At 37.8% G+C, this 22,570-nt stretch overlaps 1 protein-coding gene across 10 annotated transcripts in view; it reads left to right on the forward strand.

Moving 5' to 3' along the window:
• CAMK2D (calcium/calmodulin dependent protein kinase II delta) overlaps positions 1-22,570 on the forward strand; it is a gene marked incomplete at its 3' end in the record, with an annotated part of 169,210 nt that overhangs the window by 82,635 nt on the left and 64,005 nt on the right. For all 10 annotated transcript variants that reach the window (XM_084286473.1, XM_084286478.1, XM_084286476.1 and 7 more), the window contains exon 4: positions 15,081-15,135. In XM_084286473.1, the coding sequence (XP_084142599.1) occupies positions 15,081-15,135 (55 nt within the window). The remainder of the gene's footprint in view (positions 1-15,080; positions 15,136-22,570) is intronic.

Consider the following 22,570-nt stretch of genomic DNA (forward strand, 5'->3'; position numbering starts at 1 on the left):
TGTCCTAGTGCCTGGAGTAGAGGATAAGTGATTTGGTTGTCTCGTTGTCAAACTAAATAAATAGTCATTAAATTCCAGATGCCCTCAAAATGTGGTACTTCTTGTGATTAAATGAATCAGTGTGCACTGTTGGTGGTTACTCTGCATAAATATGTGTAGGTCTTCAAAAAATTAGCTCAGATGTGTTTGACTCTAATGTTTGTAACCACTAAAAAGAGTAACAATCTTTATAACATAATTAATGTCTTTTAAACTTCTCTGATTTACAGAAAAGATAATGATACCATCATGCATGATCTTCACTGCAAATCTAGAATATTTCAAGGTCATGCTGATTTCTGTTGCCCACGATGAAGATGACTAAATACATTTAATCCTACAGTATGGACTAGTAATAGAAGTTGCATTTGGTTTAACACTATCATGCTTCCCCTATTAGCACAACAGTACCTAATGTTAAAGTTATTCTGTAGGGAGTAGAATTTTAGCTCTGTCTGCTTACAAAAGTTGCTCCAACTTAAGCAAAAATTGATTTATTTTTAAACTGATGTAGTTAGTTTTTGTGGCCATCTTTTGACTCTTTTTTCTCTGTTATGTAAACTGGTAAATTGTTTTGGTTTAAATTAATTGATGTCTTGTTTTAGGCTGAATTAAAAGAATATAAACTTTGTTTTTCTGCCAACAGAACATAAACTAGAGCATTTTTCTTTTGTAGACAAAGGTCTTAATAAGCAATATTGTAATACCCTCTCTACAGCCTTCAGTAAGAAATAAGTAAAAATAAAATTTCTTGTTATATTCTGTTGACATCTTCCCATAGAGTGGGATGCCAAGAATTCCCCAGGACAGCCTTATTTGAAAATAAGTTAAAGCTGTAAAGGCAAAACAAAAAATACAGCAAATAAACTAAATCCTTTTTATGTCAGAAGTTTTGGACTTCTCAGAATTAAATGGGATGAGGCTATTCAATTTATATTCCCCCTAAAGTGTAACTGGTCTTAAATAAAGTCCCACTTAATCCTTCTTCTACCTGCCAGTCAGCCAGCCTTTATATAGCATTTAATGTTCCCTACTGAGTTGTGCAAGAGAGATACACAGCTCCGTGTGCCTCAGAAAAGCCTGACCTCTGCACTCTTCTCTCACTTGGTGGCTGTAACACGCAACCTCTGAACAGAGGGCTGGGGATGCTCCTGGCTGGCAAGCACGAGGGGCTGCTCTCTGCCTTTTCCCTCAGGCTGGGAAAACGGTAGGGTTAAAATACATTGAGGTGTCTTTTGGCTCTACATGGTCTATATTTTGTCATAAAAGGAGTAGTAAAGTTTTCATTTTAAAGGTTATATATCCAGTTTAAGGCAAAAATGACCTTTATAGTTAAAAGTTAGTTTTTCAGGAAATAAACATGACGATAATGGTGATGATTTTGAAACGTGTATCTATATTGAATAAGTACATTCAGCCTATCTTGTGCAGTGTTTAACATATATTAACACAAATGTAAGGCCAGAGTCTACAGGTATTTTGTAACCCATCCCCACAATAGCCAAGAGCAAGAGGAGCCTATCTAGCACACTGTGCTCTTACCTGCTTTACACATAAAAGCTCAAAAGTAATTTGTACTCAAGAATCAGACAGGCTCCCTATTCACAGTGGTGTGTGGGCTGTCTGTTGCTTCCTCTTCTTGAATATTTGTCTTGACTGAAGGAGAGAAGGATCCCAGCGTATTGTCGTTTCAGAGATCAGTCAGGGAATTGTTCCACGTTGGTGTTAGGCTGCGGTTCCCATGTGGTTTTCCTTTCTCTCCCTATACACAGCAATCAAGTTGCAAGCGCACAGTCTGTGCCTGGAAATGGTTTATTCCAGAACATTTGCTCCAGCATTTCCTTGCTGCTGGAAAGGGCTGCTGCTTCATGGCCAGCATGGGGACCAGCAGGGGAAGTTGAAGCAGACAATCCCTGTTGGCCTGCATTCTCTCTTCACTAATACAGCATGTTTTAGCAACAAAATTCAGGACGGGATAACCACAGTTATTTCCCTGAGGAAAAGAAGGGTTTCCAGCCTTCCTCATGCCAAATAATCAGATGGACTCCAGCAGCCTGGTACAACCTTATAATAAACTCTTTCAAGCCAGCGGTAGCTTGACTGTCCAGATAAGGCCTGAAAGAGGCTGCCTTGCCAGCTGGACTGGTAGGCCACACACTGAAGTAAGTGTTCCACCTTGCAGTACAGGGGGAGCAGCCTGCAAATTTTGAAGGAATTTGTGGTGTTTGTTTGTTTGTTTTCCCTCTCCAAAAAGCATATTCTTCTTTAGGAAATATTACACATAATGGAAAGTTTCCATGGTTAAGCAGAGACATGTTTCCATGAGGTACTTTTGTTACAGCTGGAAATGACATCTACCTGGATTCTTTGATCAAAAGTACTGGGAATTTGTTTGCATAGGGATAATTAGTTTTCCTCATTTACTTTAAAAAAAAAAATGATTTTCAGAGGAGTTTTTGTTGAGTGCAGCCCTGAGGAGAAGGACTTGGGGATGTTGGTTGATGAGAAGCTCAACATAAGGCAGCAGTGTGCAATTGCAGCCCGGAAAGCCAAGCATATCCTAGGCCACATCAAAAGCATCATGGCCAGCAGGTTGAGGGAGGGGATTCTCCCTCTCTGCTCTTGTGAGACCCCACCTGGAGCCCTGTGGTCAGCTCTGGGACCCCTAGCACAAGAAGGACAGGGACCTGTTGGACTGAGTTCAGAGGAGGGCTGTGAAGATGATTAGAGAGCAGGAGGACCTCTCCTACAAAGGCAGGCTGAGAGAGTTGAGGTTGTTTGGCCTGGAGAAGAGAAGGCTCCAGGGAGACCTTACAGAGGCCTTACAGTACCTAAAGGGGCCTACAGGAAAGCTGGGGAGGGACTCTTTGTCAGGGAGTGGAGTGGAATAATAAAGGAGTAATGGTTTTAAACTAAAAGAGGGTAGATTTAGATTCGTTACAAGGAAGAAATTCCTCACTCAGAGCGTGGTGAGGCACTGGAACAAGGTTGCCCAGAGAAGCTGTGGATGCCCCATCCCTGGAAGTGTTCAAGGCCAGGCTGAATGGGGCTTTGAACAACCTGGTCTGGTGGCAGGTGTCCCTGCACATGGCAGGGGGATTGGAATTAGATGGTCTTTAAGGTCCCTTCCAACCCAAACCATTCTGTGATTCTATGATGTTTAGGAAGCAACATAAATGTGACATGAAAATGCATCTCTGTGCATCATGATCTCATCACTGGGATATTAAGAAGTAGGATTATTCAGCTATAGGTCTTTGCAAATTTGGTTATACAGAAATTAGAGGAGAGACCATCTTTGTAAAGGCAATGGGTCAAACTGCAATTGTATACATGGTCTTCTGATGGACTTCAGGGGGGTTTCCAATAGGTGAGCGTCTGAGCTGCCATCTCCCTTGGCTCATTACAGAGCTACCACATTGTGTAATGGTGTGAGAGAGACAGGGATGAGGGATGTTAGCAGTTGTCAGAGGTCTGCGTGTCCACTGAAACCTAGTCATTCTTTGGGATGTTAGAATATAAGAGTGCAACATGAAAAATAAGTTTGCATACAACATTTCTAGTTTTCAAAAGATGTGGTCCGTATGGAAATAACTTCTGCAAATGCTTATGTGTGTTACTTTATTTATGTATTTAGTACAAATTTTTTATTATGTTCAGGTTCTTAAAGTGGTTAAGTACTTTGATATAATGAGGTATAATGCTTTCTGTGACTGATTTTATTGTGGATGGAGGGAAATGAAATCTTTAATAATTAAAGTTCTCATACCATTAAATAACAAAAGACCAGTTTTCTCTTTATGACATTATATCATCATTTATTTATTTATTTCTGTGACTGGAGTTTGTTTAACAACATCTTCACCAAAGTTTATTGATCATATTCCTCCAAAATGATCAGGAAGTTTTTCTAAATGGATTCAAATTTAATTTTTTCAATTTCTTCTTTTTTTTTTTTTTTTTTTTTTCTCCATAATAAATCTGCATTGCATAGAAAATCCCTGTGCGGTCAAAAATCTGAAAACACTTCCTTCAACAAAATTTATGTTTGTATTTTAAATTAGTAGTTGATTTTTTTGTTTCTTTTCTGTAGGCCAAAAATTATTCTTTATTATTTTCTGTTAATAAAATGAAAAAACTTTATTTATTCAGTGTTCCCTCTGGTCAAATCAATAGTTCAGATTAATTACAAATATTCATTTTTAGGATAGTTATGTAGGAGTAATCACCAAAGTTGCATACAAGTTGCTCAGTTATTAAAATATATACATATATGTATCAGACATAAGTATCAGTAACGATTATCTTTTAGCTTTCCTTACGTTGAAAGGTTAGCATAGTTCTAATCGGTTTTCAAATTAAGCATTTTTTTAAGTTAGCTTGACTACAGTTGTCATCCTCTTGATTTTACTTGACCCATCTTCAGATACATACAAATTGTGGCAAAACTGATGAAGAACAAGTAATTCCTTCCTTTAGAAATGCAGAATTTCTGCTTTTATTCGTGTGCTTTCTGATTTTTATATGTATTGCAGCATTTAGAACCAATTTTATTGTTCATGTATTTCTCATAAACTGTTAAGGTTGAAAAAAAAATAAAAATGAAAAGTTTTAGAAAATTTAGCTACAGTAATTGTTGCTACTGACTGAAATAACGTGGCCTAGGTTTTCTGAAAGCATTATTAAAGGTGCCTTAAATACAGTGCTAATTGCTTTGAAAACATTGTTTAAAGCTGCTTGGTTTATGCTTTGCTCTCTTATGAGAGGTTCTGGTAGAATAGGTGACATTTCTTTCCTGTGTCACATCCTGACTCATGCCACAGGATTACCATTTTCTGCTTTTCTTTTTGTTTAAAATAGTGAAAGTAAGTGGCTTTGTTTTCATAAGCTGATGCCTTTAAATACCTTGGGGCCTAGTTGTCATGAAAGGGAAGCATTTAAAAAACAAACAAACATTCTTCTCTGAGTGATCATTATATAAATTGTTTATATTCCTGTGTTTAATGTGTTTTAAAAGAGGAAAGCCAAGAAGAGGGCTGTGTTCTGCCCAATGATTACAACCCCCCAGTGTCCAATTTTGTTGCATTGTAGGTCCTGCATACTATCTAAGGTTTTGTTTTCTTGCAGTGCATCCAGAGTCTAGCTGAAAACTTTCTTCTGCCACATTTATACTTGTCAAATGTATTTATCAAAAAGATACAGTATGTTTCCAGCAGGAGTCAACAGACTTCTTTTACTTCTCTAATCGAGATGTTAGATTTGGTACATTGCACAGATTTCATTCAGTTTTTCATTTGATCTGTTATATCATCCAATTTTCTTGAATTGCTGAAATTCTCTATGTCGCTTTTCATAAGGAATCTTGGCAACTGATGAGCTTTGCAACCATTGTGACAGTTTCAGGATAACTGGTCTATTAAGCAAACTTGCTTTAACATGAGAACTAGGCCCTTCTTTTAGAAAAAATAAATTACATTTCCTCCTTAAACTACGGTGGGTGGTTTTCAGAACCTGTTCATTTTACTTAATATTGTATCTCTGTGTCACAGCTTGTCCTTTTATTAGTTAACACTCCATGAAATTCTTGTATAGATTGTCGTAATTCCTCTTCTTACATCTTTTAATGAGTGCTAAAATAGTTAAAAAATGTTAATGCTTAAAGCATCAACACTGGCAGCTGAGACATCCGTTTGCTCTTAGCAAAAATGTGTCAGGCTTGCTTTTAATCCATGCAGCTATCCTCATAAGGCTTACTCTGATGACATTTATAAGGCTCTTTGTTGTGTTGTAAAAATCTTGTTAAACATACAAAATCAGGGATTTAACTGCAAAGAGGAATTAGCTCAACTTGAAATACAGGATTTCTAGTAAGTGAAATGATTTTATACTAAATGAAAACATAAAGATACATGTGTACATTTTCATACTGTTCTTTTTTTTTTTTAACAACTACATGCTATTTTTCTTTTTTTTTTTTTCAGTGGTTAAAGATGTGTAATCTAGCTGTTCCTGTGTGTGTGTGTACATATAACTGCATTATGATGCACTGAAAATCAACAAAAATCTATCGGTTAAAGAAAAACATGTCAGGGTTAGTACAAGTGCTCTCCATGGAGACTGCTAATACAGCATAAATTTCAGAATTCCCGTTCACATTTTTTTTTAATTGGTTAATTTTATTTGGAATGTTTAATTCTTACCAGATAGATTTCTGATTTTTTGGGCTATATCAGCTTCTGTCTTTTCTTTTTTTAGTACTCAGTGTGCTGAACCAGGCAGAGAAGCTAGAGCTGGAGGGTCTGTCTGTGCTTGCACATCACTGGCTACAACTTGAGAAGCTGCTTTATTTTTTTTTTTTAGAGTTAAGATCAGTAGCTCAGTGGGCCCCTTCCGGTCCGAAAACATTCCTTTTCTAAAATGTTCTTTTTTTTTTTTTCTCTCCCGTACATTTCCCACAACGTGTACCTTACAGTGCACTTATGACTTGTTTAACCTGTGAGTCTTTATCCAGCAGGAAGAAAGTAAGAGCTTCCTTTTTTCACCATGCCAAAAGAGTTCTCAATTGAAGGCCATCTGCTTTGACATCAGTACCTCAATTTACTTTCACTTCAAAAATTGGCCATTTATCTCCTCTGAGAAATATTTTTTTATTTTCTGTATAGCAAAAATCTTTTACCAAAGGTAAAGGTTTGACAAACTGACTTCTAAGCACACATCAGACTTAATGAAGGCATTGAACGTAAGTATTTCTGGCATTTAGTCAGCACACAGAAGCTTATTGTGTGAGGACATTGGTGGGAGGGCTTTGGTTTCAAATAGTGTTTGTAGAATATATGGCATTTTGTTTACACTGGATAACACTTAATGTTAAAATGCTTGGGGGACAAACGCAGTCTTTCCTAACATTACATTGCCTGATTATTTTTCCCATGATTTTTTATTATGTCAGTATAAATGCAGATTAATAGTTTTTTTTCTTCAAGTTGCTGACCCTAAATAGCCATGAACTTGCACTGTAATAAAAAGTTGTTTATCTTTTGAGTTCATTTGGAAGCTATATAATTTTCATTCACTGTTGCTGAATATAGAGCTGTTAATAGATCACACAGCACTGCTGGCTTGCAAAAAGCCATTCAATTATAGTAAGAATTACAGTATACCACCTGTGTATTTAACACTGGGGGGGTAGAATTATTTTCTTAGATACAGACGTATTACTGTTTAACATCTTTCAGAAATCAGCTGCCCTTGAGATCTGCTACTATACTAATCTTACCAGATTAGCCTCTAAATATTTCAGATTGTTGGATAATGGCTTTTATTAATATTTGCAAAGTTCTTTTCACTGTAACTGAGAGGCTTTATTGTAGAGGGCCCCCAGGCTTTCATCGTCTCAGGAGAATAATACTTCACATGATGAAGTGGAAGTGTAAGGAGCAATCCTATCTTTAACAGTACTGCCCCAATTTCTGGCTCTGTGAGCTCTTGAGAGGTGAGTGAGGGAAAGAGGACACTTGGCTGCACACGGAGGAGCAGTGCCCATAACCCCTGGCAAGAGCCAAGTGCTCCGTGACTTTGGCATCCCTCATCCTGTGCCTGAGCAGACGACAGAGGACCTGTATTCCACGTGCTGCCGACTGTTTCACTCCACACGGGGTGCATCTCTGCACAGCCTCGTCTGTTTTCATCAGCTCACAGACACCTCACCGGGACACTGGGCATTGGTCAGCCAGTGGCAGCCTGGGTCATTATCCAGCTTTTCTACTAGGTTTCACTGATCTTTACAAATGGTTGTTTTCAGAGCAGAAGGGAAGCTGATGGTATATGGTGGACGAACAGGAGCTGTAGCCATAGCAGTATATTTATAGCAGAGACTTAAGCATGGTTGTTTAGTTATTGAGCTTAGTGTCCAGAGGCTACAGCTGTGACTGTACATAAGATCTGCATAAAGATTTTTAATGCACTTCTGGAATTGAGCATTGGAGTAAAGCACATCTGTGCCTTTATTTCACTCTTTGTGCAGGAAGACAGGAACTTGAGGAATCCATCTGCATATTTCAACAAATACGGCACTGACATTTGGTTTTGTGTCCTTCAAACCCATTTTAAACTTGTACTGCTGCTGAATGAATCCCATAACTTACTAAAAGTGCAGTAGTTAAAGGCATCGAGCTTCACAGCGTTACTCGATTGATGCTTCTGGGAATCCATAGATCTTAATCTTTTAGCACCAAAGGGAAAATGAATGTCTTTAACTGCATTACCATTAAATAGGTAGTCTCTTTCCATGCACTGTTAATAAACACAACAAGTGGGCTCACAAGGTCTTTAATGAGTGGCAGTTTGACACTTCCATGCACAATCATGCCGCTGCTGTGCTGTCCATGGACTATCACTTCTGTTTCATTGAGTCTTCTCAAATATTTTGTCTCAGTGAACTGAGCTAATACAGATACAAATTTTATGAAAATTGTCACTTCAGCAGTTTTGCAAAAATAAATATCTTATGCAGTAGCTATTAGATATGATTAACTACATTCACCCAAAGGAATTTTTATATGACTTTGTATGTTTGATTTATTTCTTTATCTGGAAGAATTTGATTTTCGTTGCAAGTACACTGCAATACAGTGTTATTTTATATTTTTTCCTTTGAAGGCAGAAATCTAGAAAGGGCATGAATGTTGTTTGTTGGCATTATAGCAAGCAGTATTCTGTAAAACAGACAGAAAATATAGTTCAGCAAAAAAATCCTGCAAAGGAGATCATTGGATTTTACAATACGGTTGGACCTTGCCCAATCTAATGGGTAAGTACAAAACTAATAAAGCCAATAGAAGTTCTCCCTTAAATTAACACAATGATTATCATACAGTGACAATTGGAAACTGCTTCAGATGAAAATTAGTGCAGAAGCTGCAGGGAAATATTCCTGATCTTTTGTAGGTTTGTAGTGTTTCTCCAATAGAAAGAGCTGTGTGCTGTCTCAGTTCCTATCAGCTATTTCAAGTAGTTTGCTGAGGAGCAGCAACTCCACTGTCAGAGGTTTGTTAAATATCTTCTCTGTAACTCGATGGAGAGAGTGACCATAGCACTGCAGCAGGTAGGAGAAAGAGGTAGGAGGAAAAGGAATATTTATTTATTTATTTATTTATTTTTATAAAATATCCTTTCAACCATATAATGTGGCTGTTCATGACAGCACTTGTGAAACACTCAGGGATTATCCAACTCCAGTTGATAATGATTAGATGTAACTAATCTTTTCAAAAAAGATAAATGGGACCATTTTCTACCGTTGAATGCTTTTAGTGGCTCTGGAGGAATAGGAATTGCAGTGTGGGTTACTGATGGGAGTTCTTATATCAGATGAATAATCTTTGTAATTGCTGCCTTTTGGTTTGTCGTGCCTGAATCCTGCTTGATACGTGTGTGCAAAGAACTGTATATGTTTGAAATGAATACACGAATGGTTTTTGTAATGAATCACTTCTTAAACTTCGTGAATAGCTTCTCAGACTGTCACCACAACATCCCTTGTCTTTTCCACTGCAAAGCTGACTTGCAGACTGCTTGCAGGCAGGAGGCAGAGCCAAGGTCTGGGCCATGCTGCATTTGCCCCTGTGCTGTTGTGCACCCTCTGCTCCAGCTTGTCAGGCTGGCATATCTTCACCGTGGATTTTTCTCCATTGCCCATGCTTATTTGGGATTTTTACCTAGCAGATTTACTGGCATAAAGCTGTATCTGAACTGACCAAAGAATCCAACATAAGCGCTTGCCAAAAGACAGTTTTGATCTTTTCTGGCTGCCGCAGGCTGTTTTCCTTTTCAGAGACAATCACGGGCATGTGATCCTGATTCAGAGAAGGATTTGTCCTGTCTCACTTGTGTGAGTCAGGCATTTGTGAGGAAAGAAAGAAAGAATGTGATTTTTGAAGAATATATCTCCACGGATATGTCAGGCTGCAGTTTGGCTATTAAGAAATAAGCCTCACTTGCCTGAGAAAAACATTGTCCATAATCTCAAACACCTTTTCTAGCTGGGAGGGAGCTACACTGGAGGAAGAAGCCCTCTTCTAGACAAGGGAGAGCGCCTCCTGTTTTAGGCAGGCTGTGAAGCCCCTTCCTATAGAGCCATATCGGTCTGCTTAGTTAGAGGGTTACGATGGGTGTCTCTATCCAAGATAACACTTCTACTCCTGATAATTTTGATATGCTGTGTGCTGCTGGGCATGGTGTTCATCTCCTCTGACATAGGAATAAGCTATGGCTCTTTATGGTGCTGCTGCTAGCTATATGTAATAGCTCTAATAGTATGTCTACCTCAGTCTGCATATATATGAAGTATTTATTGCAGGTTTAAATACAGGTATTCCTAGCAATACAAGTGGTAGATGCAATTATCCGCAAAAGAGAGAGAGAGAGAGAGAGAAAGGGATTTGCATTGCTGTGAAACAAAGGCAATGAAATGCAGCTTATGCTTCTCCTATGACTTTGTTGCTTCAGGATCACAGTTTTAAAACTGTGCCTTAATGAGCATAGGACCACATTGACTTCATTCTTACCTAGGAGATGACTTTCTCATAAATGCACATAAGAAATCATTCTTATTCTGTGTTAAAAATACAGTGATAATTAAGGAATACAGTCTTTGCTTCAGCTCGTTGCCAGAAAGTTGCTGTAGCAGTGGAAGGGAGTGAACCATGAGAACTGAGTAAGTATGTGTATGAAATGAATATGTGCTGCTGACTATTCTGCAGCTGCAAGCTCAAGCCAAGACTGTCTGTTCTAATACTGAAGTAATATTTTAAGGTGGATTTCATTTCTAAATTTTAAGTATTAATGCTTTTCTGAAATGTCTCTAGAGAATTGAAACGTCTGGGTTTCTTTAGATGCTTCAGAGCTCTTTGAAAAAGCAGTTGGCAGCAAACATCTCACATAGTGAGAAGTATTTGGTAGCTCTGAATATCCATACATGATATGGGAAATCTAATATGAAGGCTTATGTCTGTCTGAGTAGAATGTTCTTACTGAGCACGGAGGAGAGGATTGCTACTTCAGCTCAAAAAGCATTCACAGAAAAACTGTGCTTTGACTTCTTATCTTTTTCAGGAACAGGCAGTTGCTATCAATATGTATCATTTTTTTGTATGTTGAAGTCTTAAGAAGTTTAAAACTTTCTCATAGCGGTGTATGCAAAATGTCGTAGCTACACTCAAAGTTCACTGGTTTAGGGTGATGTTGCATCTCTGTGATGTAACCAGGGTCCGTACTAAATGCCATTGCTAGTTTCTGAGCACTTGTTCATCACTAGTATCTTTGATGCTACTGTATGAAGTAGTGTACTCAAAACCAGATGTTTTTGTGGTCTCTGTTCTGAGCTAGAAGTTTCAGGATACTGTTCTAAGCTAGTACTTGGTGTCTCATCCCACATTTGGTTTGCTTTAAATAGCAGACATTTGGGGATATTGAAATTTGAACTCAAAGAAAACAACTCAAAATAAAGGTCAAGAAAAAAAAAAAAAAAGACACAAATAAATAATGTGTGATGAGTGATATTCCCTAGAGTTATTTGGAAATTCACTAGTACAAAATACAAAGATCTGGACGTTTTCTATTTCTTGCTGCTGCATCACTGTTATCATCTGAATAGTTGTATTTCACTTTTGGTGTGCTCCAGGTTTTCAATCCATTGCATTTTAAACTACTTGACATTTACACTATTTGATGCCAATATACTGATCTGTATGTCCCTTTAATGTCTATAAATACGTTTCATTGTAGCAGCAATGTACCATCTCAGTCTTTTTTTGCTCAAGGCTTGCACGTTGTAAAAACTAAGACAAATCTAGAATATAGAACCAGCCAAAACCACAAATTCTGATTTAGACCTACTTGGCTTTTCTGAATCATCACGAGCTCTGGGCAGAGAGTCAGCCAAACTGGTTTTCTCATCAGTGTTGTGTAAACACAAGATGTTTCCCTGGGCTAAATATTATTAAGTAAAGAAGTCATGTTTATTTGAATTTTTTTTAAATGTCACACGTTGTGTGAAAAATGAATAATATATAAAGTAACCTTCTAGGGAAATCAGCTCAGGTTTGAACACAAAGTAGTTTAGAGTACCCTTATTTTTTTATTTGGTTCTGTAAGTGTTTTGGAGAAGGGTACTGACAAAGCTTTTTTGCATTGCAGGAGAATTAGCTTTGGGAATTGCAATTTCATTTCAAGTTACTAAAAGAAACCACGCATAGTTAGTTCATAGCTCTACCATGCTATGATTTCAATTTTTAAAATTGGAAGTGAAGGTTCTGCAACTGACTAGTGCATTCCTGGAGAAAATGTAGGATGCATAGGTGCAATTAGAAGTAGCACAAGGTTTTGATCATGAGAATGCTGTAAGTTTGTAAACACCAATGACTGCTTCCTTAACATCCCGTCTTTTTTCTTCTGGCACCTCCTCTCTTGTGCCTTAAATCTTTCAGGAAATCACCCTTCATGGTGGTTTAATAAGAGTCAGTTACCTTGTTGAGCTGTCATATCCCCAAGCACTCATTTCCTTTCTCTTCTTGACGGTCCTTGCTGCCTGTAGGTCTGGCCAAACACCAGCAGCCAGGCAGTGTGTGTGTAGTCTGTTCATTCTGGTCTTTCAACTGTGCTGTTGGCTGCCACCATGGATATTCAGCATTGACTGATAGGCATCGATATGCCAGTAGATTCATCTCCTTGCAGCTTTTCACCACTCATGTTGTTGAAGGGGTTGAGAGATAAGAAGATTAGAGGGAAATATAGATAACACACAATAGGAACTGAGTGGGAATATAGCATATTCCCTTTTTGACCCTGTTTGGCAGTGTCGGTTAAGAGACAGAAGCTAGTGATGGAATCAGAAATGTATGATGCAGCCTAGTATTACTGTTTTTTGTTTTTTTTTTTTTTTTAACAGAAACGAAGTCATTACCAAAGTCTGCCAGCTTTTCAATTAGAGCTTGCTTTCCTCTCAGACCGATGCAGTTTGTAAGTCTATGGGCTTTAGCTCCCTGACTGTCATCCCTATTCCCATATTCCCATTTCCAGCTGGCATATCCCTTACCACAGTACATGTCAGCTGAACAGCAAGTAAATTCTATTCTCATATAATTTTTTTCTCTGAGCATCTCCACATGCATCTAGTTTTAGTTTGAAGGTTTTATTTATTTTAGCTACCTGCTTTCATAAATGACCTAACTAAACCTGTAAGAGTGATCTTGCCATTCTCAAAATTTCTTCTCTTGTTACATGGATCCTTTCTTGGTCTTCCATGCTCAGACATCCCACGAGGAAAACACACTGCTGTTTGGTGTAAGGTCTGAATGAGTGTGTGGAATCGGTATTGTATGGATTCTGTCATATAAAAATATTTGTGTACTCAGAATAGGATTTACATTTTCATAGCTGTGCTGTTATTTTGGTTAAGGAGTCTTAATAGGAAATGTGGACTTGAATTGTTTTTCCTGAAGAGTAGTCTCAAGAGTACGGTATGGCTATTGCTGTTACTCAGTTGATCTTATTTGATAGGGAAGGGATAAGCAGGTGTTTTGGTGAGTTTTTTTAAAGGTACTCTAAGGTTCACACCAATTTTTTCCATTTTCTTTACATACAATTGTGGTGTATTGCTACAAAAAAAAGAGTAAGTTTCAAGAGAACAGAAAGCTGGTTTTCCAAGGAAGGATATACTGTATTTCTGTGTAGTTGTGTTGACTGCATTACAGTGAAATTAGACTCATGGAATCATTAGGGTTGGAAAAGACATGCAAGAACATCTAGACCAACCCTTCCCCTACTACCACTGTCACCCACTAAACCCTGTCCCTAAGCACCATGTCCAACTTTTCCTTAAACACTCCCAGGGACAGTGACTCCACCACCTCCTTGGGCAACCCATCCCAATGCCTGACTGCTCTTTCTGAGAGGAAATGTCTCCTCATTTCCAACCTAAACCTCCCCTGGCGCAACTTGAGGCCATTCTCTATCTTTCTATAGCTAGCTATCTGCAACAGGTTGGGCAGTGAACATGTTAACTGTTTGGGCAGTTAACTTGCTTAAATGTTTGAAATTACTCTTTCACCTAGACCAAAATTTCAGGCATGTAATTAAAAGTGAGACTAAGGAAAAAGAGAGACCAGAAAAAGCAAATTGGGCACTATATGCAGTGGTTTTATTTTTAATTGAAATTTATTTTTATTGGTTAGTTAAAGAATCTTGAGCTATGAACTGAATGTGCAGTTTTGTTTTCCATCTTTTAATACAGTCAAACATTTTAGCAAACAGCAAAGATGATGCTTTCACTTTCAAAATCAGCATCTATTGTCTGATTACAGAATTTGTTATCATAGCCCTTGAAGTTTTTTATTCTGCTGAAATCTATGGTTAATTGTGGCCTGCTTTTTTAAATTTTTTTCCATTTTGTTTTGTTTACAACTTCTAGGATGTGGTGCTACTGGGAAAACAGTTGTATGACATTAAGAATACTGTTCTAAGATAATTCAAGTCCAGTGACTGGATACTCCTTTGTATGCTATTTAAAAGATTGATTGGAGGCTCTGCCTAGGAAAGAGGGAGTTGAATAATATTAATACAGTATTTTTAGACAAAGTCTGTCTGTGCTTTTAGTATTTGTTTAGCTATGATTCAGCATGAAGGGTAATGGCAAAGTGCAGTGTGTGTATCTCCTATCCTATACAAGTAGGAGGTGATAGGAAATGACTGCAGCATTCCTCTGTGGTGTAAGAAAAGCAGAGCGCCTTTAAAAGTAACTGCACAATGACCTACACATTACAGTCTTTGTACAGTGATATTTGCTTAACTCACCTTATGAAGAAGACAGTTCTTAGGGTGGAGAATTTAAAACCAAACACCCCCCCCCAAAAAAAAAAAAAAAAAGAAAAGAGAGAAGACATGCATAGATGCAATACCAGCTCTACAGTCTCAAAAAAATCAAAGTGAGACATTAAAGACATGAAAAAGGTGACTGTTTTTTATCTTTTTCTCCCTTTCAATAGTGCGGCTTCATGACAGCATATCAGAAGAAGGATTCCATTACTTAGTCTTTGACTTGTAAGTATGACTTTTGCATATGTTTAGCATGTTGGGAACGTGGTATTCAAAACACTTAGATGTAAATACAACCTCACAAGGTTAATGCATGAATTTGGTGCAAGGAATTGGACAAATAAATGTAAATAGAGTGATTAACATATTTGGTCATTTGCATATGTAAAAGCTAATTTGTAAGGGTCACTGTAAGAATTCCACATTAAAAAAATATTCAAAGTAGGGATACTGTTGAATTGGATTTTAATATAAAATGTAGGTGTGTAAGTGTTGTGGTTTAACCCGGCTGGCAGCTAAACACAGCCGTTCGCTCACCTTCCCTTCTCCCTCTCTGGGATGGGGGAGAGAAATGGAAAAGCAAAGCCTGTGAGCTGAGATAACGACAGTTTATGAAGACAGGAAAATAACAACAACAACAACAATAATAATAATGATGATAATAGTACTCCTACTAGTAATGTGTACGAAACAAGTGATGCACAATGCAATTGCTCACCACCCGCTGACTGATGCCCAGCCTATCCCCGAGCAGACGGCACCCCCACCCCAGCTAGCCACCCCTATGTATTGTTTAGCGTGATGTCAGATGGTATGGAATACCCCTTTGGCCTGTTTGGGTCACCTGTCCTGGGTCTGTCCCCTCCCAGCTCCTGCTGCACCCCCAGCCTGCCCGCTGGCAGGACAGAGCGAGTAGCTGGCTTGGTGTAAGCACTACTCTGCAACAATTAAAACATCAGCGTGTTATCAGCACACTTCTCATCCTAATCCAAAACATAGCAGCCTACCAGCTACTAGGAGGAAAATTAACTCTGCCCTAACTGAAACCAGGACAGTAAGTAAAAGTTGCATGCTATCTGCCAACGCTAAACCAACATACAATTCAGAAAAAGGAATTCACTGCAAACTGGTTGTCTGATAAAGGAAACATAAACAAATGTGGAGGAGTAGCAAATCCTCAGTGCTATGTTGACAGGTAAGCCTGATTTCACTAGAATGAAAAAGATCATATGAATTTTATTGCTGATTTATGGTTTACTGATATGTATGATTAGTTTCATTTTGACTCTTTTCAGAATACAAAATGCCCAGCATACAGAAAGGAATTGTCTTTCTCAATTTACTCTATGAATTTGAATCCTGTGAGGTGTTGGAGCATGTGTGTGTGGGAAGAGGATGGTTACAGAAAGGGATAGATGGGGACGAAACCTTGTTTCTTCCAGATAATGATGTTTAGTAAAACATGACAACATGAACATACATATAGCAGACTCTTACCTTTGAAACAAAAACACTAATATTCTTCACAATTCTCGGTGATGGGCAAACTCTCCAATCATGTGAAAAACTACTGCTTTTGGTTCTGCATATGGGCAGACATGAATGGTTGGTAATTTTCTTGCAAAACTGACATATTTAGGTAAAACAATTTGTTTCAATTGCATATTTTTCCATGGCAGTTTATGGATGTGACAAATTCCCACCTCCTCCTGCCCCCACTAAGAACTTCCTTAGGCCCAATACGTTTTTGCTGGTTAGAATGAGAATACATTATTGCCCTAGAACTGTGAAATAGCTCACTTCGAAGCATGCAAACAGAAGTGCATTCAGTTTAGGTAAGTTAGAACCCAGATCTACAATCAGTTACACGCTTTCACATTCAGGTTACCTTCTGTTTTATTTGCTGACTTTTAAATCTCTGGGGACTTCTTCTAGACTAGAGTTTAGACTAGCAATACAAAAATATTAAATACATGGTCTGTCTGCAGTGAAGATGTTTAGGGTTCAGTACTCTGATCTGAACTGGGCACAACAGGAACTTAATATCTGATTTGTGTATATCCCAGGTAAGTGTTCTGACTGTTCACTTAAAATCAGCTCTAGGGCACGGCATACATACTTGTTCTCTGACATACCTATTTTTGTTGTTGATTTGTTTTTCTTTTAAATTAAGGGCTACAAAGGAAATCTTTCTGTGTGGAACTGCTGAAATGTTCTTAATCCTGAACTCTTCCAGTAAATGCATGTAGAATTGCTAGTTCTGGGGACAACATCGCTTTTATAAACTGATGGTATTTTAATTTCGTGCCATATTATTGTACCATTAGAAACTGACCTGCTGTAATTGCATTAGTGCATTTTTTACCTTAAATTGAATATCTAATGTCTGATATATCTCAGGAGATTATGATTGCAATATGAACTAGAAGGAATTTGAACATCGGCAGAGTTGTAGATATCAGTATCTATATCTGGGTACTTACAGAGTAAATAGAAGCATGTGTTCAGCAATAGGAAATAATATATAACCCCAAGGTACTGTCTTGCCAAAAATAGATTGCGTACCAAACATTCTGCACTGGACTGGAACTTCCTCTATTTCAATGTCACTTCCATTCAGGAAAAACATACAAACAGACTCATACATCTGTTGTTCCTCCAGAGCAGTCTGCACATTTTTGTTTTTCAGTTTCTTCCAATAAGGAAATAAGGAGGGCTTCAATATATATGTACAGATTTTTACCTTTTTTTTGGTCAAAATTAATTATTTTGCAAAAAAGAAAATGTCTAAATGGTAAAGGTGGTAACTCTACTGACAGATACTAATCTTTGGTAGATAAGTATCCTAATTAGTAAGGATGGCTTTTCACAGTTTATTTTGCATTTAAGCTAAGAAAGTACTGTTTTAAATAAGAAATTATGGCTTTAATACTCACTAATACTATGGATTAGTGAAACTTCACCTTTAATGCAGTTGTAGATGTGGTTTAGTGGCTTGTTTAAAAGAAGTACATAAAAGAGCTGCCACAAAAAAGGTGCCATATAGACTTCTTTAATATGAAGACCAAGTAATGTGCTTTCATTTTTTCCAACTAAAGCTCGACTGTGGTGTAACACTGTCACTCCACCCACGCATACCATCGTGTTTTTTATCTTAATGATTTCTTTCAGACTGTGTGGGATTCAGTGCTACTGTTTCTTCAGAAATTTCCCTTAAACTGCATCCCACATAAAGTACAGAGGAAGAGTTCTTTTTCTTGAATAGAAAAAGATGATCATTGTCACATTCTATTTTGAATTTCTAATAATCTCTTTTTACTAAATGTCATAGAGATGTCTGCAATCTGAAGGAGAAGCCTGTTGCTTTGCTTCTATACCTCAGTGATAGTTAAGCTTTCATATGGAGAGAGAAAAGTGATTAATGTTCCCTGCTACAGGCTTGTGTTTAGGTGAAGAGTTCTAATGCCAAAATGGGAAGGTGGAGGGCTTAAATTCCACTTGGAATTTGGACATTTAACATTGAATGAAGTGCTTCCTGCTAGAAGGAGTGTTTATTTTACAGAGGTGTTCCTGTAAGAAGCACTGAATATGGGAGAATTATCTACACTGAAGCTGACATGCCATATATACGTAATTATGCTTCAGTTGCTGACTCACTGGCCATGGACATACCATTGAAATATGTAAATGGCCAGTTAGTTCTGGAGCATGGGGGTTATTTTGTACTTTACTAGGCAAAGCAGTGATTATCAGTGTCTCCTTGGTGTCACTGCCAAGGAAGAGAGTCATCTTACTGATCTACTGACATGATCTTCCCTACTTCAAAAAAAATAGAAATAAACAAGCCTTCTGCAATACTTCGCACAAGCAAAGGACTCGTGCCTGTTATGTTTCTCCCACAAGACACAGTGATTTCTGAATAATGAGGTGTGCACAGTAAGACTGGCAATGAACTCCGTAAGTTTCTAATTCCTCTCCCCTTACTGATTAAAGCAACTGTAGTTAAGATTTTCATCTCTTCATCAACCTGTTTCAGTTGCTAAGCACATGTGAGGTTGTTTTCAGTATTAATGATGTTATGTGAGTTCAAATTCAATCAATTCTGTCAGTATTAATTGCTGTATCTGAATGGAAACAGCTGTAGCCCTTGAAGACCCTTGTGCAAGTCTGTGAGATTCTCTTTGCTCAGTGTCTCCCATTTTAATGCACTTGTTGACAAGCAACAATTGGTACATTTAGAATCCTGGCATCGCTGCTGAATTCCAAGTGGAGGGACTGTAGTGTGTATAAGGAAAAAAAAAATACCCAAAAAAGCCTAGTTGCAGAACAATCTGCCTACAGTAAGTGTCTGAACCTTTGTGTCCTTTTCAGGAGGAGAAAGGTCAGAAAAAAATGTAAAAAAATATATTAACACTGTCATTTTTGTAGGACTGTTTCCTCCCACCTTCATTATGCTGTTTAAGAAATATGAAATGTAAGCCAAGAGGAAAGAAGGTTAATGTGATCATCAGCAGAGGCTTTTTTTTTTTTAGCTAGCTTTGCTAATTTGGGTTTTCATTTTTTCGTATTCAAAAAATTTCCTTACAAATTGAATATAGTACATGAAGTAAATATTTTTGTATATATTGTTATGAATGTTTCCAACAAAAAAAGTGGCATTTAATATTCTAAGCACAGTAGTGTTTTTTTAATTGATTGTAGAAAGTGATGTCAAAAAGTCTGTGTTTTAATATACCTCTTTGTAAATTAAAGAGAAATAACATCCCTTGTACGTGGAATCCTTCTGCTTGCCTCTCTGTGGCTTTTCTGAAAGATATTCCTGGAGAGGCTTATTATTTCTACATGGGGTTTGTAATTCTTTTGTTTAAACAACCCTGTGTGCTTTATTTGCTGCTTTTTTAGCATGCTTTTCAAGAAAATTACACAAGAACAAGAATAATTAGTGAGAGCCCGTGGCTTTTAATTTGTACCCTGAAAGTCACTAGAGCCCGTATCCTGAAATGTCCCATCATGAGCTAGGAGCTCACTGAAGTCAGCAATATATCTGTATCGGAAGGGCACTGGGATCCATATACTTCCTCTTTTAATCTTGTGGGGAGAAAGTAGCTTGGCAGCTGTTCCTGTAGCTTGCTAGTTAGCGCAGAACCAAAACCACTTGGTTTTTATTTGGTTGGTTTGGTTTGATTGTTTTAACCTTCTGGTTTACATTCTTCATTTCTGTTGTGTACGGCCTGGATACATTAGAAGATCTGACTGTACTGGGAGTTGGCTTCTGATTTAAGGACATAGACTAGAATCTATGTGTGATTATTTTTTATTATTATTATTTTTTTATTATTTTTTTTCCTGAATGGTACAATATATCAGTTTTTTGTTATTTTAGCTTAGAAAAGAAAATGTTTAACTGAAGCAGCAGTCAGCTGATAAATTACAAAAGACTATAATATATATAATAGGATTTACTTTAATTTCAGAGATCAGCCTAAGTATTTCTGCTGATCAGCAACACCCCCAAAAGTTCTGATTTCAGCACACCTCTCCCCATAAGGCAATTCAATGCCCCTGCTGGTCACAGAGCAGTGCCTCTGAGCCATGCATTCACCGAAGAGTACATGATTCCTTGATTTGGTTGATGCCCTTCACTAAGCAAGGAAAACCTCATAACTAAGGATCTCATATTTGTGGATTTGTATTCATGCTAGCTATCTCAGATCATTCCCTAGTCATCATGTTCCAGAACTGTGGATAGAGGGAAAAAATCAGCCTAGCGAAAAGGTGGCTAATAATGAGTAGAATGCTTTGAAACCACTTTGGTATTAAAGTATGGAGAATAAAAATAAAGTTATTGGTATTGACTCTGTTCCTTATTTATAAAATTAGAAAATAACATAGGTTGGTAAGGATCCCTTGAGGCTATCTCGTCTAACCCCCTTCTTGAACCAGGTCCAACTGAATCAGGTTGCTCGGGGATTTGTTGAGGCTGGAACACCTTTGGGGTTGGCTGTACCTATTTAGCATTTCTGTTGTTCCAGTTTGTCTGTTGCCTTTCATGCTGTCTCTGTGTGCCCGCTCATTAGGGAGTTGTGGACAGCAGCGAGATCTCTCCCGAGCCTTCCCATTTTAGTGGTGAATAAACCCAGTTCTCTCAGCCTCTCCCTGAGCATCATGTGCTACAACTCTAACCGCCTCGGTTGCTCTCCATTAGACTCAATTCTGAACGTCAGTATTGGAAAGGGCAGAAGGGCAGACCTGTGTGGTCTCATGAGTGCCCAGTGGAAGGGAAGAATCATTTCCCCCAGCCTGCTGGCTGTCCTATACTGGGACACAGTTGACCTTTTTTTTTGCTGCATGGGCAAGTTGCTTGCTCACGTTCAGCGAGCAAAGGTTGCTAACACTGCTGTGACAAATTTCTCAGGCAGAGGCTCAGAAGATACACAAGTGTTATGACTTCTCTTAGTCCCCTGCACTACCTGCCTTTGTTACAGCCTTCTTTACGTTATCTGTCTTCTGAGAATTATTCCTAATGTATCCTTCAGAGTGACAGCATTGGAATTACTGAATACTTGTTTGCTTCTCAGTGAAATTCATCTGCTCTGTTCTTGTTTTTATTTTTTCATCTTTTAACAGTGGTTAGCAATGCTAAGCAAATGCTTAGTGTCAGCAACTAAGAGTGCATTTTTTTTATTTTTTTCTTTCCTTGAGAAGAACATGCATCAGTTTGGTGTTCTCTCCCACTGAAATGCACTTTGATGACAAAAGGTTTTTCTTGGCTTGGATCAAAAATGAGTGTTTTAGGGAAGAATAAGATCAAAGGATGCTTTGTTTTTTTCATACATCACAAAATAAGAATTAATCCCCTTTACCAGAACTGTAGTAGAAAACATGCATGCAAAAAAGAGGTATCAAAGAATGTCAAAATACGTGTCAATTAAGCATTTTGTGTTACAGCAATCTAAGTGAGTTTCTGGAAGGTAGAAGGCAAAGAGAGAGAAAGTATGAATTAGGCAACCTGCTATTTTACCTCCTACAGATTTTATTGCAGACTTTTGCACAAAATAGTGTTGTTACCTGAAAGTAGTTATTTTCCAAAGTCAGTAAGTTATGAACTCAGAAAAAGGATGATATAGCACAAATGTACATGTAAATGGAAACGCACACAAATTAAACACACACACACACGAATTAACTGGTTTTCTCAAAGCAGAAAGGGGTTGTGTTACTGGTTGAGCAGATCATTTCTGTCATCATCTAAGTGACTGAATAACTGAGATCTATGAGGAATTGTTGTTAGTATAGTGAATTAGAAATGAATGCTTTGGTTTTGAAGATTCCAAGTATCCTCATTTTTAATTTCCTAATTGTATTAAACTTAATTGTATTCAGTACAGATATTCACTATAGTATAGATTTTTAAGCATCTTAATATTTAAGCATCTCATAACAGAATCACAGAATCACAGAATCACAGAATTTCTAGGTTGGAAGAGACCTCAAGATCATCAAGTCCAACCTCTGACCTAACGCTAGCAGTCCCCACTAAACCATATCCCTAAGCTTTACATCTAAACGTCTTTTAAAGACTTCCAGGGATGGTGACTCCACCACTTCCCTGGGCAGCCTGTTCCAGTGCCTCACAACCCTTTCAGTGAAGAAGTTCTTC

Source organism: Netta rufina (genome assembly GCF_964035555.1).
Source record: "Netta rufina genome assembly, chromosome: 4".
Classification (NCBI taxonomy): domain Eukaryota; kingdom Metazoa; phylum Chordata; class Aves; order Anseriformes; family Anatidae; genus Netta; species Netta rufina.